This window comes from Accipiter gentilis, chromosome 21 (assembly GCF_929443795.1).
Source record: "Accipiter gentilis chromosome 21, bAccGen1.1, whole genome shotgun sequence".
Taxonomy (NCBI): Eukaryota; Metazoa; Chordata; class Aves; order Accipitriformes; family Accipitridae; genus Astur; species Astur gentilis.
The window spans coordinates 6,653,416-6,667,831 of NC_064900.1; the positions used below are offsets into that span (position 1 = coordinate 6,653,416).

A 14,416-nucleotide genomic window follows, 5' to 3' on the forward strand; every position below is an offset into this window, starting at 1 on the left:
AGAAGGCACTCTCCAGCCTTACTCTCTCCCCAGGACGCAGCAAAAATGCTTATACCAAAACCACTATGAGACATACAGCTACGCTTTTCTCTCCTGTGGTGAGAAGAGGAAAGGAAGCACGTAACAGCCAAGTTCTGTGATATCCATGTTTCTTCTCATCTTGTACTGGATAATGAGGTATGAGTTATGATGATGGTATATTAGGATCCATTAATATACTAACTCTGTTGGCACACAAAGTGTAATCTGCTCCAAGCTATATGTTAAGATTTTTCCTGTTCAGAACAGATTCAGAATATGCACAATACACTCCAGAAAGCTGGGAAGTTGTCTTGCCTGGACTTTCAGTGAATTCCTCAGTTTAATCCATAAATAACATCGAAGCCCATACACCTTAAGAAAGTAGAAGTGTAAAGAAGGGGAGGTGGGGAGGGTGGGGCAAACTTGCAGAAACTGGGGAACAGTCTGAAATGTTTCCCCTCAGTTCCCAAGAAGGGAGAACAAAAGGAAAGAAAAATATTTGAAATACCTGTGAGAGCATTGAAAGTGAACAAACACGACCACACTGTCAAGAAACTTTTTTTTTTTTTTTTTTTTAAGTTTAAACTGTTAGCAACACTTCACCCACCAGAGGGAAAAAAGCAAAACCACTCGTACTGTTCTAAGCACCCCCAACAACAACTTTCTTTTTTCTCCTCAGAAACTAAGTAAGATACAAAGATCTTTTTTGCTGCATTTCTGTGAAACAAATGAGCAAAAAAGTTTCATAAGATCAGAAAGTTCTCCAACTTGCTCCACAAGTGAGATGGAACACCAGAGTCAGGTTGTCTTACAGATCCCAACTGTTAAGAGATTTACCTTCTTCACTATCTGAGGCACTGCTCTTCTCTGGAAGATTTTCATTCTCATTCAGGTCCAAGGACTTTTCTAAAGACCTGCTCCTGACTAGCTTAACAGGTTTTCTTTCTGAAGATGGAAGAGGGCTCTTCTTTACTTGCTTCTCACTTGGGGACTCCTCCACCTTAAACAACCAAGAGAAAAAAATGCATCAGTAATCACAGACCATTAAAAAAAAAGTTACTTTCAAAGAAGAAAGCCCACAAGTTTTATCTGCTCTATTACCACACAGTCAAGCACTAATGTCTCACTTGTTCCCCTACCCCAGCCAGCTTCCATTCCTCTTTATTTCAAACTTTCACCTCACCCTGGTAACAAGGGACAGACTTACTCATCTGTACTGTTATATCAAGAGCTGCCTTAAAAGGGACAGTTTACTCCCCATCCGGTAACCCTGCACCCACCTCCATGGTTTGGTCCTCTTCCCTGCATCAATGCTAGCATTTATAAATTCATTAACCTAACGCAGATTATTTACTTTTTATTGATCAGGTTAGTTTTTTCCTGCCAGTTTAGCAAGGGGTCCAACAATCTTGAGGGGAAGCACAATGAAAATAGGCAGAGCCTCCCTTTTTCAGCAAGATTAGATCATCCCAATTACACATTTGAAAGGTGTTCTTATTTTGCAGGTCTCCATTATCCTTTGAAAAAAAAAAAAAAGAAGTTTTAAAACACTGCCTAGACCCATCCTACCTATAAGATGTTACTTCTCAGAAACAAAGCAATGGAGTATCATTTGCCATCTCTAACACATAAGCAGGAAATCCCCCAAAACATCAGTCACTGAATCAACGATGCAGCTCTTAACCCTAAACCATAATAACTGGCAGCTAAGCTTACATGCCATTGCACACTTCAAGAAGTAATTTCTAGTGAAACTGTATGCACAAGGTTCGTACATCTCAAAATGCCACCCAAAAAACTTGGCTACGAGCTTTGAATCATAGTTTTCATTCTAAACCTCTCCTCAAAGCTCCCATTGCCTCCAGTGGAACAGCTGGGATCAACAGTAGTACAGCCTCCCATATGCAGTAGTACATGGACCATAATAAATAAGATCAGGCCTCCTCAACTGAGTAGTTCCGATTCATCTGCAATAGCATCATTCCTAAAGATTATTCAGCACTGACTCAAAAAACAAGAGCATGTGCTACTTGAATAGTCATCCTGTACTTCCTGTACTTCTTGGCTTTTTTCAAAATAAAGATCATCTACTTTTTTGTGCAACTGAGGGCCATTAACAGAAGGTGGGTGGCTGTAAAACTGAGAAAGGCATGAATTTGACTGCAGTATAAGCAGGCAAAAATACTCCCTCAAGGACAAAAAAAAAAAAGGAAGACTGCACATCAGAAAAGCAAATCAAAGCAGATCAATTAAGAAATGCTCTTATCGAAAGGAGCTACCATGCCAGAAGTTATACTCAGTCACACAACAGGAACTAAGACAGAACCAACATTTCTGCATCAAAATATTCTACCAATACAGAAAGAAGTCAGAAAGGAGCTAATTGTGGTAAAACAATCTAAAAACTGATACATAGATCCAGCAGAAATCCAAGGAACTCTCCTAGCATTTTGATGATGATTAGGGATCTGGTGAACAAGTGGAGCTCCCATCAGCAGCATAAGAGCAGCCCACTATGCCATGAGCAGAGCAGGAAAGTCTGGCTCAAGACAGAATACAAGAGCAACAGCTCCTACAAAAAAAGCCTTTTGTGATGTCAGGGAAAAGCATATTCATGCTGTGGCTTTTGGAATAACTGGCCAACTCAAACACAGCTTTCTTGGGGTTTTTAGTGTTGGGGTTTGGGGGCAGGGATTTTGGGTTTTCTACACTGAAGAGTAATGATTTTAAGATCTGTCAGCTGGAATTAAAGACGTGTAATTTCTTCTTTATGTACATTTATCTCCTGAGCTAGTCCAGTACTGCTAAGCTCTGTCTATGCCAAGGTTTTTCTGCTTTTTAACCTCTGAACAGTGGGCTCTGGGACTGGAAGGCCTCCCTACAAGGCACCCCTTGGGAGGGAAGATGATGGTTGAAAATACAGGCAGTAAGGTGGTTCCCACATTGAGATGAACCGCACTTAGAGAAGGAGACCAGCCGTGACTGATGTTACACACAGACTTTCTTTAATCAACTATGGACAGCTATTGACAATACTTTTTCCAAGACAGGCCAAGTACTATAGACAACTCCTCCATTAGTTCAGATCTTCCTCTGACGAGAGCTTTGGGAGTTGTCTACCAGAACAGTACAGGAGAGGTTAAACCTGTTTCCCTCAAGTCTTTGGAAGGTGATTAACTGTGTTTTGTGTCATCAGTACCATGGTTTTTGATAAATACATTCTAAGCACTTCTGCCTCCACCTATGGCCCCTGTGCTTCTTCTACACAATATGCTGTAATCCTAGGATTGTCGAGAGAGCATTGACATTCTTGAGAAATACCAAGTGACACATACAGCTAAACACAATCATTATGCATTTTAGTTACACTGAAACAGTAAGCTAAACAGTTTAGTTATGCATTTATCAAGACTGTACTTTTACACTATAATTAAAGGACTTTTTTTAAAAAGGCAGTTTATTCAAGGGAGAATCCTTGCATTTTTCCTTGCATACAAACTAAATCCCTAGGCATTACTCCTTACCAACATGCCCCATTAGATTTAGCACCTGCAAGAGATCTCTGGGAGTGGCACCCAGTAGGTAAACAAAACACTTCTTTTTCCAGGCAGAGTAATTATTTTTAAATGGCTTGCTCTTGTGCAAATGAGACTTACAAGTCCAAACCAAGGCTACCCAGGTAGATTTTTAGTTATCCTAAAGAGCCCAGATTCCAGGAGCATCCAGTCCTCCCTTACAGCTCTCCAAAACTCTTGTTTTATACTGCTAGGATTTCCATGAGGGACGCCCATTATCCCATTAACTAAGCTTTTAATATCTGACAAATACCAGTATTGTTTGCTGGGTCTGAGTCTCTAGATTTTGGCAAAACTATTTAAAGCCTGCTGAGCCTCCAGATCAGTTTTAGCAAGTGACAAAAGCCAGAAGATTTATATGGTAGTAAAAACTATTACAATCATCTCCTTCCTTTCCTCCTCAAATTTTCTAAAGCAGAAACAGCAATTAGGTACCCACTCCAGAGAAGTTTACAAGAAATGCTTTAGTGCTTTATTTGCTTTTCCAAGGTCTTTCCCTTGCGGTAAATTGTACTTCTATTAATCAAGAGAAAGTGTCTGTAACCTTTTAGGACTACAACTACACACAGGGGTCCCAGCAACTGTGCTAGACACATGTACACCTCAGATTTTTCCAAATTCAAGAAACATTCTTGAAACTTGAAGATATTCATATTAAATTTCTGATGTGAAAACCTCCTACACTATTACAAATTCTCAATGGCTTCTTTAGAAGTTACAATCGCCATGCATCCTATGCTTACAGACATACAAGTTCAGCATATATGCTACAAATAGCAAGAAAGGCTGTGTCAGCACTTACTCCTGGCAACGCATGTCTATTGAGTGACTCTCCTTCTGTTTGAAGCGTGGGTTCCGGAACTAAAGCAATCATTTTAGGTAGTTTTTCATCCCTTTCTCCAGAATCATCACAAACGCTGGATCTGTCCAAAGCAAAAAGGAAGACATCTTTGGAGATACAAGTCCTGAAAAATCTGAGAAAGCTTCTCATGTGCGATTTTTGCATTCAAACCATGGCTGTTCAGCTAATATTCAAAACTATCAACTCATTCTTCCCACATCCAGCTCATTAATCTCTCAAGCCATTTTCCTCACCCTAGCCACCTCTTAGAAGATTCAGCTTCTGACTATAAGGTTAGTAAAACCAAGCACTGGTGAATCAGAGGGAAAATGAGTGCTGTGGGAAGAAAGGAAACAGAGATAGCTTAGAACAAATTTGGAAGGAAAATGCTTTAAGAAAGTTTGAGACAAGAATTTTTTCCTGCATCCCTTATTCCAGAGTTGCAAAGTAGTGCATTTTTTTACAGGAAAAAAAATCCAGGAAATATTTAATAGGACATCTTTTGAAGCTTGCACTGAACTTAAGATTTTTTTTCTAACAAACATACTGAGATAACACAGCATTGAAAACAGACATAAATTACATTGTTCACTTTTGTAGAGCCATACTTATTTACATATGTATACAAAAATTAAGCCCCGTTATTAGATTGACACCGACAGTTCGCAAGTTAGTTCATATTTGTTGCAAAAAATCAATGCAACAATTTTAAACAATCCACATTTATTCCAGCTTCCTAATTCAAGCTGAGGACAATACAAAAATAAGCTAAGACCTCAGACATTGGGAGAACAAAGCAAAACAAGTGTTTCAGTCTCCACAGAGGAAAGGAAGAAGTGTCTGAACACCATATATAGGTCCATTCCATTCAGCCCTTCCATATTGTCAAAGGGCATGCAGATCCTGACTAGATACCATAATGAGAAAAGGCTGCTGTTTAAGCTATGCTGCCGATATCCCCAAGCAGATCCAGCGAAAACAAGGTCTTCCTATTTCCCTCCTCTAAGGGACCTCAGCTGTGCTCCTACTATTTTAGGCAATGAACACAATTAACTTTTTATGCACGTTCAGTTTATGCAGTTTGGTTCTTTGTATCCTTTTACTATAGGCTTAACCTTTCTAGTACGGCTACAGCAGCACTTTGGAAAAAGAATTTCTAAGAAGGGGGTCACTGCTTCTCCCTGAGCATTTCAATAAGCTTTATAGCCTCCCCTTACCGAGGCTGCCCGTTGTCCTCAGATGATGAGTGGAAGCTCTCCATCTCCTCACTGTTCAGGCCCAGCTCAGAGCCATAGCTCTGGTGCACCAGCTGCCAGAATTCCTGCTTGGTCAGCCTCTGAAAGAAAGCAAGCTAGTCAAGAACTACGGTATGGGACAGTAAGGCACAGGAGGTAAAACAGTAAGAAGTTTGAATTACGCCACAGCCTTTAACCTCAATTCTGACAAGGACTGAAAGCATTTAGGTATCACATTTCAAGATTGGATTTCAGCATTTTGAGGAACTGTACTCCTGTCTACTCCACATTCCCAGCCCATCACTGTCCAACCAATAACACCAGACATGAGGAAAAAAAAAAAAATCGTTATTTCAGGAAAACACACACTCGTAGCCACTACTTGCTTCTTCACGTGTCACCAATGTTTTCACAGATATCTTCAAGGTAGCTCCCTCTTGAATTTCACTGAATACGGCACAAGACGAGTAACTAGTAGACAGCCAGGGACTCCCTCTTTGATCTTGGACAAACTGCTTAATAGATACACACTTGTTTCCTCAGGATGCTGAGAGTGCTTTACAAATGGTGAGAGGCTAGCGTTTCAGGCACTAGAGACAGTGGTGTCTAGGTCAGCCAACTGTCCACTTTGCCAAGGTGGGACAGGAGGTCCTCACTGCGGAACACCACCAGAGCCCCCTTTACGAAAAACAGTTGCTTTTGCACAGTAACAGGATTACCTTGGCTCGCCACTAGCTACTCTTCTCTTTCTCTACAATGTCTGTGCCCTGCTCTGCAATTTTGCACATCTACTGGGATATATTTAAGTTTTCTCAGATCATAAGGAAATTTAGGAAGTGAAAGTAGTATCACAAAACTTATGTCAGCAAACCAAGCAACTAGTTTCAAAGTCCACTTTAGGTGTACAGGGCTAAAAAAAAAAAAAGAGAGAAAAAAAGGAAATGGTTCTGGGATTTAGCAGAGCTCAGAGACCAATATTAGCGATCTTAAAAAAAGAGACACCACACTGGAAAAATGCGCCTTAGCCACAATCCATATTGATCAAGGGAACAGAACCGTGCTAATGAGGCAGTAACACAAGTACTGCTTACGATTTGCATGAAATGATCACATTAAATACCCATGCATTATTTAAAGGGCTTTTAAACGATCCCTCCCCCCCCCCCCCCCCCCCCGCTCCACCTGTAGAGCGTTACACTACCCGCAATTTCAGCCGAGACACAAAAGCGCCGACCCACGAGCACGCCCCTACGCACCCTCGGCGCTCTCCCCCCACCACCACCCCCCCCGGGGCTGCCGCCGTCCGTCCGTGTGTCCGTCCCCCCTCCCCGGTGGGCGCCTGCCGCTCCGCACCGCCACAAACCTGCCGCCTCCCGCCGGGCAGCGCCGCTCCCGGGACTCCCCCGGCCTCGCCGCGCTGCTCCCACTTCCTGATCGGCGACGGGGACCGGCCCGGCCCGGCCCCCCCCGCCCCGGCGGTGGCTCCCGCCAGCGGGGCCGGGGCAGCGCCTTCTTCCCCGGGGGGGAGCGGGGCACTCGGGGACGCCCACGGGTGTCTCTCTGCCTCCTCGCCCTCGAAGCGGGACCCCCGCGCTGCATGGCAAGGGAGCCGCTTCGTGTGTGTCCGTGTCCCCGTCCCCCCCCCCCCCCACGCACCCCAAACTGGGGGGGAAGCGTGCGAGGGTCAGGGCAAACCCAACCCAGCTGTCAGCCGCTCTGGAAGAGGGGTGTTGTGGGTTCCCCCCCGGGTATTTTCCAACACAGAAGGTTTCGGGCTTTTCAGAAAGCGGCTGGCACAAGCATCCTAGTGGTAGAGATCAGTTTCGAGGTATTTAATCTTACCGAGGACAAAGTAAACATTAAAACGCAACACACACACGCGCGCATAAAGCAAGGCTCCTAACTGCTAATGCCAGCCTCCCTCTGCCGCAGGGGTTTGTTCTACAAAGCCATGTAGTGCTAAAAACACACGTATCCACGTACAGCTGCCCTATTTTCCCCAGGCATGCTGTCTTTCGGAGCAGTAAACTCATAACCACAACCAGCAACCTACAGCTGTTTTCACCAAACTGCTAAAAACAGGAGTAGGCGTTAACGTGGTTTGCAAGTATGGCCGAGCCGTATCTTTAGACAGCACACCTTTCAACCAGAAATTATAAGACAGAAACAAAGCCACTTTCACTTCTGTGGCCCAATATTGCCAGCACCTTCACTTCCAGTCATAAGAAAATAACTGGCAAATGGCTAATGTCGCTAATTAAATTCACTAGCACGTTCTGCACTGGCCTGTGGGCAAATCAGGCTGCCCTTGTACAGAGAGCTCAGAGGCTTGAGGAAAGCAGAGAAACTTTAAGCTATGCATTTTAGGAATCTATAAAGCTGTTTCCTGTGTTTTTCTGCAGTCAATGTTACCAACTTCTGCTTCTAAAACAGGATTCTTGCACTCTGCTCAATTATTCCTAGCTCAGCCAGATATAATAAGTTGTTAATGGTCACAGCCCAAGATCAAACCAGGCTTGCTTTATTGTATCAGAAAGGATTTGTTCTGAAGGCAAAGAAGGGCACAAGCTTTCTGGGTCAGACTTCTGCTTCTGAGAAGACAGTTTGAGAAGCTCTGAAGCTTGAAAGGCTGAATCTAAACATGAATTACTTTTCCCACTCAAGGTGACGGTCTGTGCTGGGTTCTTCCTCAGATCCCTTTGTACACAAAAAGAAAGGCTACAAGAAGCAGCTGGGACACATTTTTGTCTTTTCAACCAGGAGCATAAGACACCAATACTTTGTTTCACACTAGACAAAGTGGTGTCACAGCACAAGCAATCCTACAGAATACCACTGACATAAGCAAAGCTGCTGATTTTTACCCCCTATGGACAGATGCAGAAATAAGAACAAGACACTCCGTACAGGTTTACTCCAGAGACAAACCCCACCACACACCACACTCCCACCAGTCAACTCTGATATAGAACTCTGATTGCTTCTTCGCAGGACAGGGGAAGGAATCAACAAACTCCCCCTCTAACTGCCCAAACATGAAGGTCAGAATCAACCCAAGCCGTCTTTGACCTCTAAAACAATCCTCATTGCACACAAAAGTGCAAGTAAATATCTCTTTTTCACAACCTACCCTGAGAAGCTGCCCGGGAAGGCAGAACTGCTGTCCTGGTAGATGTTTGCCACAAGAAGCATAGCTCATCAGAAATTCTGGTCCCTTCTCACACCTCTAGGCTTACCTGCTACAATGAGGCTGGAGACAGGTGCAAATCTCTACCCAGCAAAGCAGAAGAACAATAGGAAAATAAATCCAACTCTAAGGAAGAGGACTTGTGGGAATTGAGACCGATTAAGTTAAGATCTTGTTCCATTAGAAATAAGGGGCACTGTGTTTGTTTGGGATTTGAATGACCTGCCTAATTAGATTTTAATTTGTTCCTTCTCCCTTCAACTGGAAGGATATTTGACACCCATAAGCTTTAGGAAAATAAAGCAAAAGTGTAAACGGCATTGCTCTTACTGTCAATAGCAGCCATAGTAAACTTGTTTTACCAATCTAGAAAGCCTGTTGCAAAACGGGAATTTTGCCTGATTTTATAAACTGATGCATTATTGAAAGCCTCAGTGGATGTGGAAGCAGCTATCTGTTTTATCGAGACCGGTGTCATGTCTCTTCCAGACCTACATTAATGACTCCTTATTTTCCATGATGCTTCCCCTTCGACCAGGAGCATTTAAAAAACAATGGCAAGGTAAAAGCTTAAGAGACTCACTCTGAACACATTTTGCAATAGGAATGGGGGGAAAAAGTGGAATTTTCCTTGAAAGAAAAAAAGTCTTTACATGAACATTTTAAAAAAAACCCATAGCCTAAGAAAGGACCATCTTAAGAGGAAGGTACCCACTGATTCCCAGAGGAACCAACATTGAAGGGCACCAAATGCACAGTAGTGTACTCTGAGCAAGATCTGAAGGAGAAGCTATGAGCTAGAGAATTACAGCTCAGCTAAGGGGACTCAGAGTCCCATCAGAACAGTGACACAAAGTTGGGGGAGAGCTTCTTGATGGCCAAAGTAAGCTGAGGCATGGAATAGCATGTAACCATTTATTGGTTTACTTACACAATGCAAGTCATTTCCAATAGAAAGGTGGACTTTACAAAATACTACTTGTTCAACTGTCTGGGACACACGATACTTCAGAAGTACAAGGCAGAATGGCCACAAGATGGAGATCTGGGAAAGGGCATGCTGACCCTACCGAGAAGTTCTACAGGTGGTAGAAGCTTAAAGTGTATCAGGTAAAGCAGATAAATCGCTCTTCAGAGGTGAGACTTCGTAACACAAAATCTATGCCCAGGAAGCATTGAAGAGGCAGAGCCGGTGACTGAAAATTACCTCTGCACAAACGTGATTTGAAGCAAATGCAGCTCCAGTCCCCTGGATCCAAACCCTGCAGATTGGGGATAACTCACCATCAGGTGGTGCAAACCAGGACTGTGACAGCTGCATTCAGAGTTACACTTCTGATGACACCAGAACAACTTTATTTCAGAATTTAACAGTTGGATGTCATCTCCAGGTTTAGCAGATGCACCCCAGATAATAACTAAGTTATCCACAGGCTTTAAAATATTTAGCTATCTGCAGAGGAAACTTTAAAACCACGTCCTTTTGGAACTGGTTCCAGAATGAGATTTGTTTTCATGTCACAAGCCTTACAAATTCTGACAGGATCCCTTTGACCACTGGAGCCCAGAAACACCAGGCTTCACACACTCAGGGCACTGCATACCACACCAGAACCTCAGGCATCCAAGATCTCTTTCAAATGTACGGTATCCCTGCCACGGGGTGGTGGGGAGAAAGCAGCAAAACTGCTTGGATGGACCAAAGGCTTTCTTTTAGCAATAGAAAACTGTCACTGTAGTGCAGTCAGTGGATCCAGCTCTAGCAACTTCAGTTTCTACTTTCAACTCCTCAGTGCCCCTCCATAGCTTGACCTAGTTTGGTTAAGCAGTAAAGAATCATAAAGCAGGCTGACAGGAGACAAACACATTCTAGCAGTGAATCAGAAGTCACTACTACATTGCAGAAGCAGCAGCTCAATCTGACAGAAATCCCATTTCAATAAGTAGCTCCAAACGTACCACACTAAAGCCCTACGTACACCTCATGGCAATGCTCCATTTTACCACAGAGAACCTCAAGCAGAAATCCATGCAACAAACTTATCTTTCAACATGCTTCAGTTAGGATGCAAGAAAGCTAACAGCAAGATTAGATACAAAGAATAAGGAGAGTTCCCAAGCTAATCAGATGCACTGGTCCCTAAAACCTACTGACTCAATTAATCTGGTCTTACATGCAGTCCATGCATTCTACTTTCGTATCTATCCTTTAGTTACTGCTCTGAAGTGACACTAATGTAACACTCATTTCAGTGTCGAAGAGTAGAAATGCATGGGAAAAACTAACACTGAACAGCACAAAGCTTATTGCCTCTGTTCCAGCCCCTTGGATAGGTTGGTATACCTCAATGCCTATACATTCACCCTCCTATGCAACAAGCTAACCAACTGAATAAGATAATTACCATTCCTGATAAACTTTGCCTAACAAAAGAAAACAAGGTTAGTTCCGGTTGCATATTCCAGTCCAAACATGACATAGTACATTGTGGGTTTTGCAGTGCTACTGCTAGATTCCAGATGGTTATGATGTTACAGTTAAATAGTATTTAGTATGAGGGATTTTGCAGGAAACATTAGTTTTGCCTTAAATGGCACTTTCCTTTATTTTCAGCTTTTTTTTTTTTTTTTTTTCAAAAAGTGCCTCTAGCCTGCCCTAAAATTCATCTAAAAAAAACTCGTGTGGGTACTACACATAAGTATTGCAACTGCTTTAAGCCTTTGGGGACCACTGTAGTGCAGAGTTATATATGGATATTTAAGTATTCAACTGCAACTGTGTTGAAATATTTAAACAACGAGAGCCATAAACAGGAAGGAATTGGCTTACAAAAATTGCATTACTTACAGTGATGTTCTGCAAAAGTGTTGGTATATTTTTAGAAAGAAGATTAGCTTAAATGTCCATAAATTGCAATATAAATCAAGCTAACTAGCAGAAGTTGCCAAAATACACTTCCATATCATACAGCCTGCCTTTCTTGCATTTATTCAAGGTCAGAGGAGTTGTAATGAGTTGGTTGGCAAAGGTTCAGCTAACTTATCTGAGAAGGTGACTTTTGGCTTTTTCCTTAAAAAGGAAAAAGCTTTCACTGAAAAAGCCTCTTGCCTTTTTGATCACAAATTAGCCATAGAAAATGTGAAGCAAATGCATGCCAATTTAGTAATATCTGCTTGAGTTGGTAGTGAAGAGAAGCATGCAACCTATCTTCAAAGACAAAATGTTCCACCAACAGCAAAGTTGTAGGTGGCAGTACGAGACGGAAAGCATGATAAATTTATCTGGTATCTGAAGTACAAGAGGCCGAAGGAGAACATCAGATTAGAATTCCCTGTCAGAAAGGAAAAACTAACTTCTGAAGGAAAGCCTCTTATCCTCCAAAGGCACATCTGCTTACATTAGAAAAAGATTATTTCGTTACTTAACCACAGGCACCGGCACTTACAAGCTTACCTTATGTAGCAATGCATTCTGCCATAAGCGGAAGATACTGAGGTAGCTTCTGTCTCTTGCACTGAATGACGTGAAGAAAAACTGCAGGAAAAACAAGGGGCAAAAACCTCACTTGTAGGTAGTTCCAAGAAACCCAGAATGCTTCCTTGTATCTTGAATATTCTACGGTTTTCAGCAATGGCATCCTCCCCTCACATTCAACAAACCTGGGCTCCTATTCCTCACACTCCACGCTTTTTTATCACTTTCAGTAAGTATTAGTTCCCCAATATCCACATAGTATATAAAGACACTTGCTCTCCTGGGGATCTGATTGCAATCACTTGTACCTTTGGCATAAAGGATGAGCTCCCCCTCAACTAATTACACAGTTAAATCTTTCCCCCACTTCCAAATAGGAGGTGGAACAAATCAGAGATGCATATGCCTATTTCTTACAGGCCACAGCCCTTTCTGTCCTTCCGCCACATGATTCTTTTACTAGCCTTTTCACATGAGAAGATGTGAAATTAAAATAACTAAAATAGGAGATCAAATTAGATGCATCATTTGCAGTATTAAAATATTTCCCATTTGAAAGTCTGTTTAGCAGAGAAAGAGGTTTATCCTCCTTAATGATGAAAGTTAATATTTAATAAATTGAGAGGGAACAGCCAAATATGAGGAATCACAGTTCCTTCATAAAGAACAGCTCCAGATTCACCCTGGAAAACTATTCTCTGTATCCAGCCAAGAATTATTTTTCAAGGCTTTTACAGAAGAAGTATCATGAAGTGTGTTGCACATAAGGACATTCTGCATCATACTTTTCAGTTTTTCCAAATACACAACCCAAAACCTACACTTCCCAGCACATAAAATTGCATGTTCTATGGGTAGACATCTCCATGACTCCAAACCCATGATATCACAGTCCTTTTGTTTTCACCAATTTTCTTCTAGAGGCACTTTAAACCTAGTGAGTTTGATATTTTTGTGATCTCAAGGATGCACATTCTGAATTCATACCCTGAACTTTTAGTTTTCAAATGGCTTTCCTTTGAGAATCAGTGGGACAAAAACTCCCTTACTTTCTGGTTACCGCATCAACACTACTAGGGGATTCTGCAATCAAACTATAGTTGAATTATCAAGCCAATATGCACAGGGACCAAACCACCAAGCCTGTCTTCTAATCCCAATCACGTTTAAAGATTTGACAGGGAAGTTACTTATGCAAATTTAAAACTACAAGTGCTCTGCCCTAGACATTATAATTTAAAAGAAACTTATTTAAATACAGGTTTTCACCTTCTCTCCTTTTGCTGCTATTTGTATGGCATTTGGAATGAGCCGAGCAGTCTTCTCTTTTGTCATGAAAGTGATATCCTTCAAGGCAATAGAAATCTAAGCAGAAACAGATTCAGTAAGACATATTAAAAATAACTGTTAAGATTAAAAATTTACAGAGTCACAGAACATGCAAGAGGAACTCAAACTAACCCCAAATCCTAGGATACAATTCAGTTGAGATCACTTGCTAACCTTAACAGCAAACATTCCAAAGTAGAAGCAAGTTAAGATGACTAATCTCTTCTTTCATACTAGCACTAGGGAAGTAAGTAATTCTTTCTTCTTTCCTTCCACTTCTCCAGCAACACTCAGGGATTAAGGGCACAGACCCAACCACATACAAATGACAGATCTGAAAGCCAATCCCAGTTGGTACGCTATACATAAGGCGGGACATAGATCAGACGGCAGACTATCTTGTCTATGTCATCTCACCGAAGTTTGCAATCTAGTCCATTTTCACAGAGGTTTATTTGCAGTCCAGACACTGGAAGGAAGTCTTCCTGCTTGGGTGTGTTTGCCTTGCATATTAGCACTTGAAATGTTTCTGTTTAGAAGAGCATGGTCTGACTGTCTGCAACAAGCCATTTCCATTCAGCCTACCCCCTTCCCTTGAAGATAAGACTGTGCTGCCATTCAGCTTGGAGAAAGGAAGAATATACAGCTGGATCTTGCTTCTTCCTCTGTGTGCAGAATCTGCTCAACTTTACTGTCCCTGGATCAACACACGGACACCTCCTTCTAAGGAGGTCCCAAAACTTAGCTCTACCA

At 42.1% G+C, this 14,416-nt stretch overlaps 1 protein-coding gene across 3 annotated transcripts in view; it reads right to left on the minus strand.

Moving 5' to 3' along the window:
• GRAMD1C (GRAM domain containing 1C) overlaps positions 1–14,416 on the minus strand; it is a 54,152-nt gene that overhangs the window by 15,838 nt on the left and 23,898 nt on the right. For all 3 annotated transcript variants that reach the window (XM_049824985.1, XM_049824984.1, XM_049824986.1), the window contains 5 exons: positions 13,604–13,699; positions 12,314–12,394; positions 5,655–5,773; positions 4,399–4,519; positions 859–1,021 (listed from right to left, as the gene is read on the minus strand). In XM_049824985.1, coding sequence (XP_049680942.1) covers positions 859–1,021; positions 4,399–4,519; positions 5,655–5,773; positions 12,314–12,394; positions 13,604–13,699 — 580 coding nt within the window. The remainder of the gene's footprint in view (positions 1–858; positions 1,022–4,398; positions 4,520–5,654; positions 5,774–12,313; positions 12,395–13,603; positions 13,700–14,416) is intronic.